The sequence below is a fragment of the Barbus barbus genome (assembly GCF_936440315.1).
Source record: "Barbus barbus genome assembly, chromosome: 14".
In the NCBI taxonomy this organism is placed as follows: Eukaryota; Metazoa; Chordata; class Actinopteri; order Cypriniformes; family Cyprinidae; genus Barbus; species Barbus barbus.
Window position 1 is genome coordinate 18,924,425 of NC_136742.1, and position 22,177 is coordinate 18,946,601.

The 22,177-nt window shown below is 40.1% G+C and overlaps 2 protein-coding genes across 4 annotated transcripts in view; both read right to left on the reverse strand.

The window, feature by feature from the left end:
• rgs6 (regulator of G protein signaling 6) overlaps positions 1–3,414 on the reverse strand; it is a 68,313-nt gene extending 64,899 nt beyond the window's left edge. Inside the window, exons 1-2 of one of the 3 annotated variants that reach the window (XM_079434368.1) lie at positions 3,110–3,414; positions 786–898 (exon numbers count right to left, since the gene is read on the reverse strand). In XM_079434368.1, coding sequence (XP_079290494.1) covers positions 786–869 — 84 coding nt within the window. In that variant the 5' untranslated portion in view covers positions 870–898; positions 3,110–3,414. Of the gene's footprint in view, positions 1–785; positions 899–2,977; positions 3,057–3,109 lie in introns of those variants that run through there. The other 2 variants (XM_079434369.1, XM_079434367.1) reach the window with 2 other exon arrangements.
• Positions 3,415–7,149: 3,735 nt separating this feature from the next.
• LOC306880671 (signal-induced proliferation-associated 1-like protein 1) overlaps positions 7,150–22,177 on the reverse strand; it is a 99,367-nt gene continuing 84,339 nt past the window's right edge. The window contains exons 13-21 of the mRNA XM_079434364.1: positions 17,935–18,032; positions 16,062–16,504; positions 15,635–15,856; positions 15,039–15,198; positions 14,069–14,291; positions 13,478–13,630; positions 10,362–10,473; positions 10,194–10,272; positions 7,150–10,072 (exon numbers count right to left, since the gene is read on the reverse strand). Coding sequence (XP_079290490.1) covers positions 9,929–10,072; positions 10,194–10,272; positions 10,362–10,473; positions 13,478–13,630; positions 14,069–14,291; positions 15,039–15,198; positions 15,635–15,856; positions 16,062–16,504; positions 17,935–18,032 — 1,634 coding nt within the window. The 3' untranslated portion in view covers positions 7,150–9,928. The remainder of the gene's footprint in view (positions 10,073–10,193; positions 10,273–10,361; positions 10,474–13,477; positions 13,631–14,068; positions 14,292–15,038; positions 15,199–15,634; positions 15,857–16,061; positions 16,505–17,934; positions 18,033–22,177) is intronic.

Below are 22,177 nucleotides of genomic sequence, written 5' to 3' on the forward strand. Positions count from 1 at the left end.
TCTCCACTCAGATAGAAGCAAATCATTTGGCATCAAATATGCTTCGCTAGGTTTTCCATAAAAGACTTGCTTGTGGGTGGTCCATAGCTAACTGGTCAAGCAAAAAAGATAAAGCAAATAAGTACAGTTTCTACACAAAAACTCAAGTGAAGAGAGAAAATTGGTTGTTATCAGGCTAGTATAGGTTTGTGATACAACTGAGATGTTGAAGAATGCTAACATTATGAAATTCATCACTCCCTAACAGCTTTTTTCTCATCGTAGATCAGAGTTCATCTTAAACACACAAATGATCAATTACAGCAAACTGACATGGCGAATGTATGTGACTTTCTCTTAAAAAAAAACAAAACATTTAGACCTTTAAATGTAGGAGCAGATGTTTACCCCTGGAGCCACTGATGGTATATGAAATGCACAGCCATAAATTCTTTGTTCTATAAAGTAACACTTCATGGATTTCTATATGCTTATAAGCAGAAACTTTTACATATTTAGGCAACTTCTCACAGAGAACATGAAGGTCAGGGAAGAAAATAAATATTCTATACACAAAGAAGCTGAATAAATATCAAGGGATGACAATGCACTAGCAAACAGCGAAATAAACGCATTCAAATTCAAATCCAGTACTGAGCAATATTCATGACTCTGTGCGTCTGCCCTACCCTCATTGTATATATTTGCTGACCAAATTCCTTTGGCGTTCAAGCATTAATGTGCTGACAAGACTTTAAAGATTGCAAATCTAATGCATATAAAATTTAAAGGCAATGCAGCAGTACCTTTCTGTAAGCAATCATGTTGGGTGAATCCTCATCTGGGTCGGCTATGCCAACTGCACCTTGGTCCTGAGAGGCCTGGGCCATGCTTAGTCTCTTGTTCTCTCTTTCTGTCTCTGTGGGGAAAGGACAGAACAGAAAAGAGATCAGTCATACAGAATAGATTACAGAGTGTCACCCAGACAATTAATTAAATATGTACAGTTTTGTGTGAAAGTGTGAATGAGATTTGAGAAAACACATGGGAGTATTTTCAAAAAAACATTTCTTAAAATTGCACTGTTTCTAAGACTTGGGGAAAAGCAAACAACATCCTGGACTAATTTATGATGCATTTGATTCCTTCCTCAGTGTGGAAATGTCTGGACCTTCGTAAGAACTGATTTCTTAAAAAAATAAGCTTTTATTTAGTTCCACTGAGGAAAGAAAGTCCTACAGTAGGGTTTTTCAAAGTGTGGGTCCATTGTAAGAGCAGCATGGAAGACTGCCCTAGTTCTCAAATCTTTTACAGTTTCACACATTCAGTTTATGATACATATGGGAACCATAATGAATTTCTTGTTCTGCAGCACCTCATGGAGTACTTATACAGTATATATCAGATATAAATAGGTGGAGGGGAATATTTTCATAGAACAATGACTTAAATTTCAGGCTATTCAGTTAACATGCTTTATGTGACTCAGAATAACAGTATTATCAGATGATTCTTGTGAACCATGTTATAGAATATAGAATTTCACACTCATAAGGTGCTTCATTCACTATTCTAAGTCACTGTATAGTATTTAGTGTGAGTAATGTGAACATGCTGAAAATTCATCAAGAAAGTATACTTTAATTACCCGGATAATGTGGATAATAACAACAACAATAAATGAAAAAGGGTGACACCCCATGCACTCAAGTGTTAAAATTTTCTTTATGTAGCCGAAGGGGAGAAATCTATTTATTGGATATTTAATATAAAAGCTAGAATTTCTATAATGAAAATGTTTATTTGCACAAAAAAGAAAAGAAAAAAAGGAAAAAGGGGGGGGGGGGGGGGGGTCTAGAAAGAAAAAGTTCCTTCAGTGTCACTTTCCTCGGTTTACAGTAATGTTTAGAGAAAGCGCGGGGCATACACAGACTAGGTCTCGCGATTCGCGCCCTTTTTAACGGACAGCTGTCAGAAATCAATACATTTACTTAAATTACAAAGAAACCTTGGTGCCGGAATAACGAAATTATACCTAGAAAATAAATTTGGTTATGTCCACCTATAATTAGCCTAAGTTACATTAAATCTTTAAGTTCACTTGTGGTCAGGTTATGAAGGCAGAGGGATTCAGCTTCCACGCGATTTATCGGCCACTCATAACTGGAGTCAGCAGAGAAGACAATAGATCAGTTATCAGTTTCACATAAGGTATTTAACACACATAATTCTATATTGCCAATATGTATGTGTAGCTTTTCAGTGGAATATCTGTTTGGCTACACTACAGCAATTGTAGCGTCTTAACTGAAACAACAGAGAGGTTCTTGAGTCTTAAACATCACTCTATAAAATTAGTTTACTTTACATAATCAAATACAACAAACTACAAACACGCTTGCACCCTAGGCTATATAAACGGCGCTAGAAAAACCTTCCCGATTAAACCTCGATTACTTTAAGATGACTAGCATTTGCATCTTACAAAGAGTGGAAATAAATGTCTTACTACAAAATAACCGAAAAAAAGAAGAAAAGAAAGGCTCCATGCATTTGGTCTTCAGCGCAGGCTGCACATCACTACATGTGTGTGTCACCTGCACGAGTGCGCTAGAAAAGACAGAAGTAACTGCTCGAAACATTTGTGGACTTATTTTCAGTAACCCTCAATCGGTTATGCTCTTCCACGTTGGCCACATGAGGAGTGCGCGCTCACAACAGCTGTTTTGTGATCAACACCAGCGAACCCAAAAGGTAGAAACGTTATTAATTTGCGCGTGGGCATGATTTCCCAGCGCCGCATTGCACTACAAACATGTGCAGCTATTTAAAAAAGACAAACAGCTGCTTTCAGAGCGCAATCCCCACAGGAACACCGGTCCCAATTCACACAGCGATGCCGAATATAGCAGACCGAAAACCGTCACTGAAAGACACGCGCCAGACTCTATACAAGCAATCGCGCGCTAGGCGACAGGATGATGCACTTCAAACTCACCAGCACTTCGGGAGCCACTTGAATCAAGCGCTGGACATGACAATTGATCATTCAGCGCCAGTGAACATGGGTACAAGTTTACAGTGACACACAGTCACACACAAACAACTGATGACTGGAAGAGCGCGTTACCTTAGTAAGTACCGCCTCGTCCAGTCCTCGGAGCTCGATTTCCCCTCCTTAGCAACCAGAAAAGAGCAGATTCATACTGACATCTAACTGGCTTGAAGAGACTGTGATGATGATGGGGTGTTGGTGGGGGGAAGATGATGAAGAGACTCCAAGGAGCTGTGGAAAGCAGTGGGTTCCTTCCACTCTGTCCGTCTCTTGCGCGCACTGGATCCCAGCGTGGGTGGTCGCTGCGTGGAGTGGAGTGCTCAGGTACAGTGCGAGGATCCTGGCATGTGTGCAACTGAGTGTGTGTGTGTGTCAGAGGCAGGGAGGGAATGAAGGAGGGTGGGAGGATAAAAGAGGGTGGGGGTTTGGGGGTGGAGTGTCTCCCTCTGTAGTTTCTGGCAAGTAATTTTGAAACATGTATTTGTTTATTAAGAGAAAACGCTTTTGCAGGCATAGCAGTTTGAATTTCTGTCATGTGATTACAAACATACAGTGGAGTAATCATGTCTAATCTCTGTTTTTCTCTCATTAGGACTTGTTGCTACATTAAAATTAATTAGACAAACTGTGGGGTGTCAGGATTAGGGTTTAAGGAAAAATAATAAACTGCTTGATCCAGTCACAAGGAACTGTAATACATTAACATATTTTGTTTTTAAAGCATTATAAGTTGACTATGTAAATGTTAGTTATTTCTTGTGCCAAAAACAAGACTGTAAAATGTCAAATAAGCAACACACTGTGACCAGTGAGCTTTGTGTCCAAACGCCTTCATCCTTCAATAACAGCCTCTTTGCAAAGAATGCATCACGTGACATTTCACAAAAAATGTGCTTCTCAGACAGGTAAGTGTCAGAATGAAATGATCAGGGTTTCTTCAAAAGGACGTGTAGAGATAAACAGCCACAGAAATAACCAAAACTAACGAGCTAAGTACTCTGGAGTCGCATGAGAATGCCGTGATGCAATGATGATTGGATGTCTCTGCAAGAACGTGCCCATTACTAGACACTGCCCTAACGTTAAAGGAAGCAGACAGGAAAAATATACAGTAAGTCCATTTTATGCTTTTAAAACCAGGCACTGGAGTTTCATTTTATGTTTCTTACTAAAAATGCTGTTCTATCAGAGTACAATTTTGAATGGTCATCAATGGAAGATTTTTCACAGGATCTGGAATCAAAGAGAAGGAGAAAAAAAAAAAAAAGAGGCCGTTTATTTTGTCATTCCTAATCTGTGAGTGTGACAGACCTGATTGAGGGAGGCAAGATTTCATCAAAAACAGTTGTCAGGTGAGAAATGCTCGACTACAACAGAGCGGTTTCAAGATGGCTAGTGGGATGCCATCTTATGTCACTTTAATAAAGCTGAAAAGTCTATATAAATGCTTTTTTGACTGGGCCTAGAAAGTAGAGTAGAACATTCTGAAAGTTAGAGTTTTTATAGGACATCAAGCGCTTGTATCTGAAAAGATCAAGGGAAATCAGATTAATCAAATATGATCCCTTTAAAACAAAAGAAGAAGAATACGTCACATCTGAGAGAGCCTGAAAAAGCGTTTAATATACACTATGGTATTAAATACCCATTTTGCAATGTGCAACATACACTAAAAAAATGCTGGGTTAAATACAACCCAGTGCTGAGTAAATATTGAACAGAACACATGCTGGGTTTTGTTCAACCAACAGTTGGGTTAAATGTTTAACCCAACCTTGGGCAGTAACCCAACCGCTGGATCTAAACAACCCAATCGTCCATATTTAACCCAGCATTTTTTTTTTAGAGTGTATGCGTTGCACATTGCAAAATTAGTATTTATTACCACTGCATTGATGAGAAATTGATCAAATGGATTCAAAAAATGGAAGGAAATGTTCATTTAATTCATTGCAAGTATACACTTAATTCATCCACATCAGAATGTCACACATCTGGACCACACAGACCTCACAGAGAACACCGTGTCTTTTATCTCCTGTTCTTGAGGAAGCCTGCAGGTCCTCTCAGGCAATCTGCATCTCCATTTGTCTGCAGCAACCACTCTTCCATTCCATACATATGCACACATACTCTCAGACCCAAACCTGAGATATAGATATATATATACACATATATATAAAGAGACAGTATTGCTCAAGACCATTGCATTTACAGTCTAGCAAGGGCCTTTTTTTTTTTTTAAATCAACCCTTGACCAAATAGCAAGTACTCTACTATGCAGAGAACACCCAGGAAAGGGCTATTTATCAGTGCCAGGAAGTGTCTTTATCACATACTCCAACCAGCCCCTTCCTGAGCCCTAGGTGTTACAACAGCTCTTACACTATTTTTGGGGCTCTCTGTCCTCCATTGTTTTAGTCTGGATGTATAAAAGTGGCATCGCTGAGCACAACTGTATTTACACAAGTATATACTTTGAGGTTGAACAATTGGTTGTTTTTAAGCTATAATACGATAAATTTGCCCCATGCTGTGATCCAAAATACAGATGCTCCAAACAGGCATTAGTACATACTCAAATGCTTGCTTCTCCGAAATCAATACTTTCAAAAGCCATTAGGGAGGAGTAATTGTTCATCATGTCTGAATCACAAATGTATTCAGCCAACCACTCACTCAAAGAGGCATGTGTACACACAGTCATAATGGACATTGGCGCATAGCAGCATCAGCACAAATAGTCAGTATCAGAAACCCACCCACTCCAGGCTAGATTAATTATTTAGACTAGTGAGAGATGCAAGAAATGCACAGAGGTGTTTCCCTATCTCCAGTAGTTTAATTGCATTGCGCGAACACACACACACACACACAATCATCTCACTAAATTAGCTGTTTTCAATTTCATACGGACAAGAAATTATCTTCCATTGAGCTGCAGGATGAATATCTGCTTCAAATGCAAGCGTTTCCTCCTTGCTTGCACTGAACTAGAGATATTTCCGTCTTGAAAGTAATGTTCCAATGTACATTAGGTAACATGTCGCAAGAGTGTTACATTTGTAGTGCATTTATGTTCTTTCCAACCAAAGAGACCTGCAGGAAAGGGCACATGTTGCGTAAGTGCCAATTACTAGAGCAGGTAGCTTAGAAAACAAGTCAAGTGTTAAAGTCTGACTGTGCCTAAAGCAATAGAGGTGTCTAGTATTAAAATCAGTAGGTTAAGGTACAGTTGTAAGAATTACATAAGTGAGATGAAAAGGGTGTATTTTTTTATGGCATTGGTTCTTTGTCTAATTTCTCTCCTGGCTCTTTTCTGTGATTAGTGCGGAGTGTGGAGAGCTCAGTCAACTGACAACCGCACAGAATTCTGACAGCATCTACAACAGCCAGCACTCTTGAAAAGAGCTCTACGCCCTTTGCTCCCACTACTTGTTCTACAACATGTTTATTTCAAGTGCACTAAAAATTCCCCATTGCATTGTTCAACCTAAGTTCCCGAGCAGAGGATACTCCACTTCAGTCTGGGTCTGAGCACTCAAGTCTTCTACATGTCCATTTCCAATAGTCTGAGGCAGATAATAACACCATTGACATTTGCTCGCTGATATATCAGAAATGTCTTCTACCTCATGCATGAAAATCCAGCAAGGTTATTTGACTTTCCTTGTTCGGGCAGTAAATGCTGCACAGACTTCTGGCCAGAATCGGCCGCTGCAGGTAAGAGATGCCCTTTCAGTTCTTTTCCATTTTAGGTTAATATTAGCATTTCCACAAAGAGAAGCAACTTAATTCTGCAAATTCAGCTATACCACTGCCACAATGACATTAGACGGGATTCAGCGGCACACGGCCACAGTCACGGGAGGGTTAACGTCACAATCAGAGGCAGATCAGCAGGAGGACGTGAGGAGCCCTTGGCAATCCAGCCCTGCTCTTCAACAGGCTTTGCTGATTACTTACTGCAAGGTGCAATTATCCTCGCCGTTACCGTGGCAAAAATCAGCCTCTCCCACAAAAGCACAACACTGATGGAGAGAAAGACAAAAACATGAAACAAGGGCACAGATTGCAGCAATAATAATGAACACGAGGAGACATGGAATGACATTCAACTATGGCATTTAAATTAATTTATTGGCTCAGAAAGCAATGGCAGATTACACCTCATAGAGCAGGCGGCAAGCACGAGCCATTTGTTTTGATCAGTTCATGAATAATTACAGCACCTCAAATCAAGTTTTTTTTATTATTTATTTATGAAACCTTAATACTGTAATCACTGGAAAGTCTCTTTTTAAACCTCTACACTTTACAAAGAAGATGAACAGTATATGTAAACAGTACTTTTTGTTTGTAATTGTAATGCTCCTTTTTAAAATGTGCACATCATTAAAAACACAATTCATTAAAGTTTAGATGGGAGAATATACGGAGTAACGTCTAACGACACAATATAAAAGAGATCTAGGAAGGGAACACCATCCCAGCCTTATCTCACTCAAAAGTGACTGCATACGTAAGAACAATAAACAACATCAAAAGCCATATGTTTATGCATGTCCATAAACCAATAGTGATAGATTTCTACAAAACAAAAACAGTGCAAAGATATTCAACTCAGGAAGCTAAGAACAAAAATAGAAGAGATAAGAAATAATTAATAAAAAAAAAAAAATTTCACATTCCCACAGTCATTTAATATTTACCTTGAACAAAATCATTTAGGTGTTTAAAAATGATAAAGGATTGAGAATGTTGGAAAAATGAATACCAAACCAGAGGGGAGATATGCGAGAATAAATAGCAGTTGTGTTTTCTGCGGTTTGATGCTCTTACCCTCCTGACTGAGGCAGCAAAACCTGGAAATGAAACTAATAATCTCACATCGTTCTTCACGTTGTGCAAGTCATCCTGTTTACAGGGAGTTTCGTCCGAGGCTAAATGTTTGGCATTCTTAGTGTGTCGTTCTCTGCTGGCATCGGGAGGCACTTTCTGAGACACTTCGAGTGATTCCTAGAACAGAATCGATTATGGCTGCTCACTGTTCGCAAACTCAAATCAAAGTAACCTCCTGATCCTTTGTGCACATCATCTTCATAATACTTAGTTTCCAGAAATTAACTCCATTTTCATTATACTGAGAAACCAGCTAGTGTTTCCTGCGCAGTATAAACAGGCCCTTCATACCAGAAAATGGAGAGCTATACAATATACATTACTTGGGTCAGTGATATAAGTAGCGCAGGATGTTTGGTCTTTGATGACTGACCTTTTTGCTCTGGGAATGCCACTATGTTCAAACGAGGGACTGAAGAACTGACAGAGCAAAGTGCTATAACCGGGTGTGAAATTACAGGGCAGTTATTCAATATTATTGATCCCAGACAGTGAACCAGGCTCTTAACTAAGCCGTCCCTCTGGTTCCGCACTCGTTGGGCGATGATGGCCATGGCACCTGAGAAATGACTCTGTGTGAGAGCATTCTTTCTGAGTCTAGTTCCTGTGAGCAGCCCATTACATTTTTCATGAGAACTCATGACTCCTGTTATACCTCTGAAAAGGCTCCTAGTTTTTTTTCCTCCTTCCTTTTTTCCCCTTTTCTCAGAAAGGCACCTCCTCTCATCCCTGATATTGAATCCAATACCCGTGTCTCTGCTTTTTATAGCATTATCTCTTGTTTGAATTGAAGGTTTCCATCACTATGGGTGTGTATAGGCAACGTGGAAACAAACTGGAATAGAGTAGAGCTGAAGTCAAGTGAGACGATCACTTATAACCACTAGATGGCACTAAAGCAACACAATTAGCAGACTAGGGCACCACAACTCGCACAACAAAAAAATACTGCAGCTCAGGCAGAACTCTACTAGAAATAAAAATAATGCCAAAAATAAAAACAGAGTCCAAATGAGGTGACATCCCCTTTTGAAATAAACACTATTCACAGATGTCCGTTGTACTGCACACATAGAGAATCAATAATTGATTACTCAAAACATAAACGGAATAAATAACTGAACTGTTCCCAAAATAAGACTTGTCCTTAAATTCCAGACTTGTAGGATCATCAGCGTTCGTACCACAGACTTGAGATGTACTTGGAGGCAGGATATTGCCAAAGTCATTATGTATGCGCAAGTCCGGTCTAGGACAAGGGTTTATACTCCCTGCTATTGCTTCAATTGATGTTGAGATGAAACATCACAACAACACAAGTTTTGACTTAATTATGAGCAAATCACTTCATGCCACTTCAAAAAAAAAAAAAGGTGTTCCTCCCTTTGAAACAAATGATGGAACATGAAGTTTGTAGATTGGTTTCGCCAGAACATGCATACAGGCTTCCTACAGTTTGGGAAAAAAAAGCACAAACTCCAAAACCACAATGACGCCGCAAAATTTTACGACTGGATGCTGAAATATGGTCGTGTAGCAGAGGAGTCTTCTACTCTGGCTCTGAGGCAGGGGGTCTTCATGGGGCAGGACTGTAGCACTGTCCAAATGACTGGAACCAAATGTCAGGTTGTCAATCGTAAATAGGGCACAGGAGGGACAAGATTGGAACAGCCTGGAAGGCAGAGGCTGGCATCACAGCCAGTTACTAGTTACTCCTGTGGGCACATCTAATGATGTCCCAGGGGATCTAGAGAGGAGAACTCATCACAGGAAAGGGTTGAAGATTTATATTTTGCCCTCCCCTGACTTTAAACCATGTCAGAGTTGGTCATTTTCGCCACAGTCTGTAGAGGAATGCTAATGTGAACATCAAATTATGTTGAATTGTGAATGGACAATTCTCAATCCGGTCTCACATGGGAGTAAAAGTCTCTCCCACGTCTGTCTGGTCCTCGAGAAGTCTTTTGATCTTGCCTGTCTTCTGCAGAAGGCTCAGTTCAGATCGATGGTGTTAAAGACCCACTCAGTGAACTTCTTGAGCTTGGCAGCGGAGCTTTGAGACTCTTCTTGCAGCCTCTGATTGTCCTCCCAAAGCCTCTTAACTTGTGCCTGCAGTTTCAATTTCTCTTCCCTTTCCTGGAGAACAAACAGGAAAAACAGAGTGAGAGAATGATAAATGTGAGGGTGAATACACTAACAGAGCTTCTGTTAACAACAGAGATACTAGGGTTGTATAAGTCAAAGAGGTACTCCTCACTTTCTTCAAGTCCTCCTGCAACATCTTCACCAAAGCTTCCAGCTGAGAAACCTTCCCACTGTAGCTTGAAGGCCCCTCACTAATAGAAGAACCAGAGTTAGGACAAAATGGATGACGTGCAAAAAACAACATAAGAAACCACAAACATAAATTACACATTGGATGTACCTGGGGGAGAGTCTGGTGTGTGGCGCTGGCTGCAGCTCTAGATGCTGAGGACTCAGTGAAGTCTCTCCTCTCTGACTGATGTCTTGAGAACTAAACATAAACCCTCTCTGCACTGAGAGGGGAATGGAAGAAGAGTATGATGGAGTTGAGAGAGAGATGATGATGATGTGATGACAAGCAGGGCATTAATTTAACTGTGAAGGCAGCATTAGGCAAATGATAAAGCAGCACCTCGAGCTGAACACAGACGCACATTCCAAGACATAATTTCACATCTGTCCATCAGTACAAGTCCTCAGGGGACATTCCCATTAATATCACAGCAGTTCACTCATTATTCTAAATCCTTACGTTTCAGCAAATCATGATATGACCAAATAGATAAATGCTTAACCTTATAAGGCTACATAACTGTAAAGTTTAAGACACATCAAGTTCTTGATTAGTAATGGGTGTTTCTTTAACTATGGCCACTTTTGGCTTTGTGATCCGTTATTAAACTCCCTTAAAACACTTTTCGCACTCTCATTAGGTTGTTTAATTTTACAGTCCCAGGAGAAATTCTTATTTTTTTTATGAACATTCCCATCACAAGCACCATTCCCTCTAAAAGTTAATTTATGGGTGGGGTTTAATAATATTTTGTGGTGGTAATGACAGTGATGGCAATTTTTACATCTTTGGAATAAAATGGTGTAAGTTACATATTGTAGCTTTAAAAGGATAGTTTACCCAAAAGTGACAATTCTTTCATTAATTACTCACCCTCATGTTGCTCTAAATGCAATGAAAGATCAGCTTAAGGACATCTTTAAAATCAGTCAGTCTCTGCCACCATTCACAAGAGTTTACAAGCAGAGGAATACACATGGATACATTGTGGTGCTTTAGCGAATGGCGGTGGAGACTGACCCGGATGAGACGAAATCTTTGAATTAAGCTATTTTTGTTTTCTTTGTGCAAAAAAGTATTTTTGTAGCTTCATAGCATTATGGTTGGACCACCGATGTCACATGGACTGTTTTACGGATGTCCTTAATTCTCTGTCATTGACAGAATTTTTTTTAGCAGTGACGATAAAATCTGAAAGCCGTCCGTCACTTTGGCAGATTACACTGAGGGTGATCTATTGTAATTTATAACTTTAATTCCTAGGCCTGTCCAGTTGGTGGCGAGTGCGCTCCAGTGAGGCAGCAGAGCGCGCGACCGTCTCCAGAAGTCTTTAGCTATGCCTTTGATTACGCACCGGCGAGTATTAGACACCTCAGATCAAGCGATTCGCTTTACTATCACGCCACATTATAGAGCACCAAAACGGTATTTGTTGCTTGAATTTCCTAATAAAATGGACAGAATTTGAAATCTGAGACTGTATTTCATAGCAAAAGTAACAACGCACAAAGCTTAGCCTATATTGCCTACTGTGCGTTCATCAAATGAAAACAGCATCGATTGGGAGTTAAGAAACGATATTGGTTCATAAAAATAATCTATTAAAATGGAGAAATCGTTTTTTTTTTAACCCAGCACTAGCATATTTCGTTGTTTTTAGTGTCCTCCGCTGTCACTGCGGTGTTGAACGGTTCTCTTCATAAATAAATAAATGTATAAACCAGCCTATATGCTCTCCTCTAGGTTCATTATTAAAAATGAAAACGTGAACAAAAATGAAAGCAATTAAATGGTTTATTATAATTAAAATATGAAAATTTAAAATTATGGGTAATAATAATAGATTATGACGGAATTTTTAAGACCCTGTCCGTCAAAATGACGGACAATATTAAAATGTGTAACGCAACCTCTGGTCCTTACTATCTTTTTGGGCTTTGAACGTGTCAGTTGCTTTGCTGGAGGGTCAGAAAGCTCTCGGATTTCATCAAAAATATCTCAATTTGTGTTCCCAAGATGAAAAATGGTCTTACGGGTTGGAACAACATGAGGGTGAGTAATTAATGACAATTTTCATTTTTGTGTAAACTATCCCTTTTAAAGGGTCATGAAACCCCAGACTACTTTTTCTGAGATTTTAGCAGAGGTGTTTGTGTTGCACATCATAGAAGATAATGTTAGCACCCGATCATTTTAACTGTTGGAGAAAAAAACTTTTTTGCGCTATTTTCTTCTTCCGGGTTTAAAATGTACATTGTGTTGACGTCACGATTTGTGACGTGGCAATGGACTATAGTACATAGATGAAGCGTCGGTGTCTATTAAATTATTCATGAGACTGTGTGTTCTTATCCTATGAGAAGACTCTTCGCTTAATTATTCACAACAGCGTGTGTTGATTTGCTATGACATTCGCACATTAACCACTGATCTGTATATATACACTATATACATTAACTGAGAGAAACGTTCATGGATCGAAGGAGTGTTTGTTTTTGCTTTGTAATAAAAGCGATTCATTCACTTAATGAGTGTAACCGTTTTTACAGCTTTATATAGCTTATATAAATGCCGCAGAATAAGCCAACATAGTTCATATATGTTTTCGATACAGAGTGCAAATGGTTGTGCATTTATTTGTGTTTTTAACTTCATAGGAACCACCACGCCCACTCGTTTTTAAAACTGCGTTGAGAACTAACCAGTGCTGAAACAGGGTTTCATGACCCTTGGCATATAAAAGGGGGAAAGGGAAAGGGAAGTGATGTGTGGCCAAGTATGGTGACCCATACTCAGAATTTGTGCTCTGCATTTAACCCATCCAAGTGTACACACAGTAGTGAACATACACCCAGAGCAGTGGGCAGCCAATGCTGTGGCGCCGGGGGAGCAGTTGGGGGTTCGGTGCCTTGCTCAAGGGTCTCACCTCAGTCGTGGTCAAGGGTCAGGGTTGCTCAAGGGTCTCACCTCAGTCGTGGTCAAGGGTCAGGGTTGCTCAAGGGTCTCACCTCAGTCGTGGTCAAGGGTCTCAGTCGTGGTCAAGGTTGCTCAAGGGTCTCACACCTCAGTCGTGCTCATAGTTAAAGAAACACTTTTAATTTAACAAAAAGAACTCCGCCCTCCTCTGAAAGATGGACAGATGGATTGTGCAAAGCTGTGACACAGCTGAGGAGGAGAGATAAAGAGAAGAGAAAGGGGCTCACTGCGCTGTGGTCTTCTCTCACCCTCGAAAGCATTGGCAACATCAACGAGGTGTGTCCAGTCTAGGCCGCTGTCTGTGTCTGTGTCCGGGAGGGGCATGAGACCCAGTTGAGGAGGAGGTGGCCTCTGTCGCTGGTGCAGGTCTGCTAGAGAGGTGTCAGACGCTGAGAGGTCACCTAACACATAGCCAATGAGAAAACATGAGGTGGTGTGTGTGTGCGTATGTGTGTGATTGTGCGCTTTTGCCCAGTTAGAGCTTGTGGAGTGTGGAACTTACACAACATAAAGGGCAAATCTAGGGGAGCACTAACTTTAATTAATGGAACGACATTGCAATGTACTTTCATAGCTTGCAGTACGGAGTAAAAAAAATTCCCAGACAATGAAACATTTAGCTGAATTTTAGTTTTGAAGTTGCATTTTTGTCTCATCTTTTTCACAAGAGTTTGTTTGAGATCAAACAATAATTGGTGGAGCTCCTGGATTCATGTCTCGGACCGCCTGTTGATGACTCCAGGCTTAATAGATTTGTTCTATGATATTTTGCATTTTCTGGACATCTAGATTGTGCTAGACTGTAACAATACTCTGACCCAATCACGACGGGTTCTCACCATGCATCTTGATGCCCATTTTATAGGAAGGTCTGCGCAGTGGGGCACCACGGGTGGTCGGAGATCGTGGAAGGGTAGAGCAGCTGAAAAGCACATCGCTGGCCAGAGCCTGCTCCAGAACTGAATCTCCCAGAGACGGCAGCCGCTGACCCCGGTATATGCTCTCATCTGACAGGGTGCGGTGCAGAGAACGCCGCCCTGAGCTCGCTGGACCTGAGGAGGACTGCAGGGAAGAGTAGGGAAGGGATATATGATTGATGTCACTGACCCTCTGCTACCATTCACACCAAGAACAATAACTATAATGATAACTATGTTAGCATCCATACTGATGTACAATAACATTCGGTTTATTCTAATCTAAATGCATGGATTCTTATTGCGTGAATGTCTGTCAGTGTTTTTAGCATTCATCAGGCTGGGGGGAAAAAAGCATTTTGAAAGTGGTTCTTCTGTGTCATTATTATAGTTGTGGTGTGGAATTATTATTTTAAATTTAGAATGATTTTTAAAACTATATCTTTATCGTTATTGCTATCATTACAGTTATCCTCCTTGTAGTTAACAGGCCTTAATCCTCATTTTGGATAATTACATTTTTCTGATAAAATGTACAATTAAAGTGTCATATAAAAAAAAAAAAAAAAAAGAGTTTGTTTGAAGACTGTAAATTTGGCCAAAACTGTAAATAGATCAATAAGTCTACAAAACAGTAAGACGAATCAAAATAGAAATAATTTAACAATAATGATCACCATCATTACTATATGATTTTTTTACAATAAAAAAATATTTATACACTTAAATAATGCAAACTTTAACAGTCCTTTCAATTTATTAGGTGATATCATGATTTTATTTTGATGATTCGTTCATCCCTAATACCAGGTGTAAACATGATGTGATCAGCCAACCTAACTCAAAAATGGAGCACACTGGCGTAGTATTGGAGTTCTTTTAGTTGATGTACCTTGTCCTTGTGCTGCTTGGATAGGGGACTTTCTAGCGTGACAAGTTTTTTCAGATCATCTTCCACTGTAGACTTGCACATGGCTTGAGGAGAGTGCAGATCCCTAAGAGAGGGCCTGGACTGAGAAGACCCAGGGTCTGCTCCCTCACCCTGTGGTCTTCTGAAATAAAACATTAAATCTGTTCATTTTAAGCCAATAATTTCCACATTTACAGGATGAATATTGCAGAGATTTAATTTCACTGTTATTACGCTTCTTCTCCAGAAGGGGGCAGTCATGTATTGGTAAAAAAAAAAAAAATACCAGCACCACTGAGGAAAACAAAAGCTAAAATCTTTTTTTGACAAAAAAGATCACAGATTTATTGCCGCTGAAAAGGAAGGTCAGAGAGAGCAAAAATAACTAGATCAAACTTAACTGTCTATAAAACAACTTGTGACAATTTGATCCAACAGGACTATAGCTAGTCCATGATTTATGAACTTGACCGTTTCCCTGTGTGTATCTTTTCAAGCATCTCTCCTTCACACCTTAATAATCCAGTCACACATCTTTCAGCCATCCATCATCCCCACAGCCGAGCTCCTTCACTTACTTGCGTGTGTCCCCAAAGTCCACAGAGTTGATGGTGCTGCCTGGTTTCCTCCAGCCGATCAGGTATTTGCTAGTAGCCCCCTGGCGCGGATAGAAACTCTTAGGGCCAGGTGACACTGAGCTCTGGGATGAGGAAGAGGAGGGAGAGGTGGCTGAGGAAGACTCTTCACGTGGGGAGCTGTGACTGGAGCTCAGGACTGCAGGGCTGACAGAGTGGCGTGTGCTGAGGAAGAGCCAGATATGGGAAAACATGTCTAGTCTATCTTAGAAAATAAATCACACACATACTTTATAGCATCATATTTGCCAAAATATTACTAGTACAAACATTTGATACAGTATAATCAAAGAACTGCATGCAAAACTCATGGGAGTTCTGAGTATTTGCTAGGTTGTCGCTCAAAAAAATCCCATGGCAAAAAGCATACCTAGAATAAGAGGCCATGTCACTTAGACTGTAGGAGCTGCCGTCCCGGACCAGTAGATGGGTCGGTGGGCTTCGGGTAGTAGGCGGCCCATCTGCAGGAGACACTGGGGACTCGGCAGCGGGAGGGGACCTCTCAAGCACCCTCCGGCTTCCTTCTGTGGGGCTGTGCCAAGGTGAGGGGGCTCTTTCTCTGGCACCAGTGGCTCCCACAGCCAGCAGAGAGCTGGAACTGCCATGGGTGGGGCCGCATGATGCAGCATCGATGCCGCTGTCGGCTGAAGCACCCTGCAGGTAGCCACCACCACCCAGACCGTTCGGTTCAGAGTCCGGCTGTTCTCCCATCCCTCCACTGCCCAGATCATACCACTTGTCATCACTGTGACCCCCACTAGACGCGGTACTGGAGAGAGTATTACTGCTGGAGTGGGAGTACGGACCTTCAGACTGTAAGAAAAGGCCATATATTCAGGAAGAGCTACACCAAAGCAAATTAGGCTGCCCATCACAATGCCAGAGCAGTATTTAAGTTGACCAACAAAATGTGGTGCAATCAACATGCTCAAAAAAAACAAAAACAAAAAAAAAACTTGTGCATGTGTGCTTTTAATGACAAGGCAAAGTTGTAAAATGTGGGCTCCTAAAAACTATGATATTTATCAATTCATGATATTTGGATTGAAAAAAAACAACATTTTATTAAAATAATGATTATGTAAAATATAATGTTTTTAAGGAAAAATATTTTGTAACAAAAGTGTTTTATTTGCTGCTTACGTTACATTACATTTTCAGAGTAATTAAATTAAAACGTTTCTTGAAAATGGCATGAATATGCTTTCAAAATCAACATGAATACATAGAATATATCCTCATATTACTGTTCAAAAGTTTGGGGTCAGTAAGATTTTTTTTTATGTTTTTCCAAAAAGTCTGCATTTATTTGATAAAATACATTTTGTAAAATATTATTACAATTGTAAAATAACAGATTTTTTATTTAAATGTAAAATGTTATTTATTTTTAACAGCTATTACTCCAGTTTGAATATATATATATATATATATATATATATATATATATATATATATATATATATATATATATATATATATATATATATATATATATATATATATATATATATATATTAAAATATATATATCATATTTTTTTGTAACAATAATGTATATTTTGACCTAGCTGCTAGGGGTGTAAGAAAATATCGATACACGTGAGTATCGCGATATTTTGTTTGGCGATACTGTATCGATTCTCCTAAGCGGAATATCGATATTTAAAAAAAAAAAAAAGAAATCATACAAGATTCGTGGCAGTTGTTTCGTTTTGAGTTCATATCCCGACCGCTAGTCTTCATCTCTGAACTTAAACAGTGACAGGAAATACTAGCATCAGCGCACTCCACTAATATTAGCGTTAATATAGTTCGCTGCCAGTAATGGCGGATGAAAGAATTGTTCCAGTTCTCGTTTCGATGTACAAAGCTGAAGTGTGGCACCATTTGGGCTTTTGTGGTAATGTCCGGCCCGGGACCGCGGCGCGAGCGCAACCTCGGTTCTGCCGCTTGCCGCGTCCCGTGTTTGAAGAGCCTTTGCGCGGCGCGCGGCGGGCGGTAGAGTCGCCGTGCAGCTGCAACTTTCTCTCGTAATTCGGGGGCGTTTTGTGCAGCTGGGGCGGTGCTCGCGGTGCTTTCAGTCTTAAAAGATTACTTTTAACTAACCTTCAGACTGACAAATTAGCTTAGTGTTAAACTAATGTTTGTGGTATTGTATAGAGCACTTAAAGCTCCTTTAGTGAAGAGATACCACGAGGCGTCATTTTTAAGAGCGGTTATATGCAGCAGTCGAGAACCCACCTGGCTGCCCTTCTTGGGTGAAAGGTGAATAACCTGTTCCTGTCTCTGGATGCGTGGGCCGCCTGAGTAGGACGAGCTAGACTTAGTGACTGGAGCATCTACAGAACATAAGAGATAAGAGTGCATTAGAAAACAGGACATTAGATGGTACTTAACAGAAAAAAACACTGGTGAATACGGAAAATGAGGGCACAACAGCAGAGAGGAAACAGACACACTTGAGACTCATTTAGATGAGCAATGTCATAAACAAAACCCAAAGTACACATGCATGCGTGCACACACACGCAATGCATACATGCACACATTATAGAACATCATTTCTTCAAAAAGAAAAATACAGTTTGATTTCCAAGCAATCTAATATGACCAATATAGCTAACATAATCTGGGCTGATTTCATTACAGGATATTGAGTGTAAATGAAACTATTGTGTAATTGTTGGCCGTTACATAATGGCCAGCATAACAAAAATAGATGTTACGAGCAATTAAAGCACACAGACTTCATGAGGGGGAGGGGAATGGATGGACAGGAAGCAGAGCATCAGAAAAGATACAGACTTGAAATTATCCTAAAACATCAGACACTTTGTGTGTCACAGTTCACACAGGCTGATTATACAGGCTATAAGACATAATCGAGTAGACTTCATTCTGGACATACGTTTGTGAAAACATTAGGGGGAAAAGGTCATTTCTTTGTACAAGAATGAGCTACTGCATTTTGTCAGAGGGGGGCAATTCCTTTCGAGCTTTATGAAAAGGCTTTCCTTCCCCTCTTGACATCCCACTTCCTGTCTCTACCTCCCTTCAGCGTTCTTTGTTTTTCAGAATAATAATACCTTGCAGTATCTCAGAACTCAAACTCAGTTTGTACAAACCACAATCTTTTAAGACAAATTCACTCTTTAATCAATTCAAATTCATTCCTGAATAAACAATTCTGTGCTAACATGCTTCAGAAAAATGGAGCATCGCTTCAGGAAAAGTATCTAGAAGTTACTGGGAAATGTATAAGCTCAGATGTCAATGAGCAACATAAAATGTCAGAAATCTGCCAAAATTCCTAAAAGTAGCCCTTGTAAGCCTCATGATTTTGTGTCACATGTCTTTCAGCCTTCCAGACATGGTCAACAGAACAGATCGCAAAAAATGTTTTCACTGGCCTTCCTCCCTCTTCTCTTCCATTTCCACCTTCTTATATTTGTCTTCCTCTAATAACAATTTCTGCATTATTTATTCATCAGTAGTTATTTTTATAACATTTCTAAGATTATGGAAAATTTATATAGATAATATCTATATAAAATAGAAAATATTTTTAATTTTGTAATTTTCTTTGTGGTTCAAGAAGAACTTAAAGGGATAGTTCACCCAAAAATGAAAATTCTGTCATTAATTACTCACCCTCGTGTCGTTCCAAACCCATAAGACTTTCAGAACACATATTAAGAGCAAAAATCTGAGAGCTTTCTGACCCTGCATTGACAGCTATGCAACTGAAGCCCGGTACACACCAAGCTGACAGTCGGCTTGTTTGGTGTGTTCCACTCATCGGGCTCACGTCGGCGGTAGTTTGCCCGATTCAACATGTTGAATCGGCGTCGGGCCTTCGCGGACCATCGGTGAGAGAACTCTGATTGGATGTTCAGTTTAGCTAATGAGTCCGTGCAGGATAATTAAAGCGAAAGAGATGAAAACGGGCAAGTAAATGAAAAAAGACAAAAAAGGCTGTTTTTTGATGTGACATGATCTAGCCCAAGCATTCAAATATGCGAATGTTTTCATAACATGAGCTGCTTAAAATGATGAAAGTTATCAACGTTATATTCAAAATGGTAAGCAAGCGCTGCTTTGTTAACGTTTCGTATATCTGCGTTTATCTCGTATATCTTTGTTTCGGTTTCTCCATTTGAATAGCAAATATTTACTATTGAGAGCTGCTGATTTAGACCGCTAACTCCTCTCACGCAGGCGCAGAACACACATGCTCAGTTTGCAGTCGGCTTAAGTCTGTGTGGTGTGTTCATGCGCAGCTTTTTTGTCTGACGCTGCCGATGTGAGGCGACAACACCGTCGGCTTTCGTCGCCACTAGTTAACACGTTCAATGCCCAAAAAGGTAGTAAGGACAATGTTAAAATAGTCCATGTGACATCAGTGGTTCAACCGTAATTTTATAAAGCTACGAGAATACTTGTATTTTCTTCATAACATTAAGAACCACTGATGTCACCATGAGCTTTTTGGGCACTGAACGTGTCGGTTACATTGCTGTCTATGCAGGGTCCGAAAGCTCTCAGATTTCTTATCTTAATTTGTGTTCCGAAAGTCTAACGGGTTTTGAACGATACGAGGGTGAGTAATTAATGACAGAATTTAAATTTTTGGGTGAACTATCCCTTTAAGGTTCTTGATGTTCAAAGCCAACCCAAAAGACAAAACCGACATAGGTCAGCATTTGCCGACTGACCTCTCATGCTCCGAACAGTTGACTGCAATCATGAGAGCGGAGTATAATTCTAGGCTGCGGTAACATTTACAGCATGGGTCATATAGTTGATTGGGCCGAATGGCTCAGATGTGTTTTGCGTGGGCCGGACCCTGCTATTACCGTCCGAGTCTCTGAGAGGTCACATAGCGGAGCTAAGAGGGGGCAAAATGTGGAGGTGGGCCACTTGACCACAACACTCAGAGAAGCTGAAAACAGTAAGATGGTTTCAGAGAAATATACAAAAGAGGGGACATAAACAGAGACACAAAGTGAGAGACAGAGAGACACAGTGGCGGCAGCAAGACTGCCTCCAAGAACTGCAGTCTTATATAAAAAAAAACGGGAATATTCCTGTCAAAAACAGGAGACATGTGGAGAAGCAGAGGAATGGAGAGAGGAAGAGAAACAAGAAAAATATGCAGAAAGGGGGTGGCAGTGCGAGTCACAGCACACTTGGACCTTGAAGAGTGAGAGGAGAAGGGGGGGGGGGCGCACAAAGCGCTGCTTACACAACCTTACCAGCAGGAAGGAGGTGGTATTTATGTCTTCGCTTGAACCCGTACACAACCTGCTGTTCAGAGACACCGTTTATGTTTGCTGCCTTTCACTGGACACAGCTTACTTTCAAAGGCTATGCTTGATCTATCGAGCGCTCTAAGGTTGACCATGGTTATACAAGAGAGAGGTATTCAAGGGGAGGGAAGGATCAGATGATCTGCTGTGTGTTAGAACGGTGAGAAGACCGAACGGAGTCGACCTGCTGTCAAAAACAAGTGTGGCCCAAAACAAGGAAGCTGTCAAGGCCAGGTGGAAATATGGGATAACGAAACCACATAGCCTACAGCAAGGCAACAAGGACCCTCAGATGATACGTTCCAATGCATTGGTTTTCATACTAGCATGTCTGTTTTAAAGAGTAATGCGTTTGCCCAAGTTCTTGGGTTAAAGCAATGCATCACTTTCACTGTTTTTAATAAAAGCACTTGAGAAGAAAGACCAGGTTTTTACATATCTTCAAGTGAATTTGAGTGGCGCTTGTCTGCGTGGCCGCCACTATGCTAAGATGTTGTGGGTGGTTGCTTGGACATTGCTATGCGGTTGCTAAGGTGTATTGAGTGGTTCCTTGCAGGCTCAAGTCAAAAGAGTCTGCCCTCAAGTCTCTTTGATTTTCTGATCCTCAGATCCTTTCTTCAATGCAAGTCTATGGGATATTTTTGCACATTTTTATCTTTGACTAGGTAAAGTAAGTCTGGGCTCTTCCAAAAGTAACATCATGATTTGAGGAACCAATGTCTGTAGCATCAGTGTTGTTATTATTAACTAAAACTACTAAAATTCACTTTCAGTTATTGGAAATATATTCGGTTATATAAAAATATATAAATATTAGATTAAACTTTTAAACTTAGAGAACATATGAAAATTAGAAATGGTGTGAAAGAAATAAGTTTGAGATATATTACTAAGATTAGTAAACTGAACCTGAGAAAAAAAAAATTATATATACACATATGCACACACACACACACACACACACACACACACACACACACACACACACACACACACACACATATGAAGAGTTTATTTGCAAAAACAGATATCTCAGTTTTTTTTTTATTTTCAAAAACCATGTTTTTTATGTTATTGTTTTTGTGTTTTATTGTGTAACTTAGCTGTTTTTGTTATTTTTTAACCTAGTGAAAATAACCCAACTGCAGTCTGATTGAGATTAATTGGAACGCACA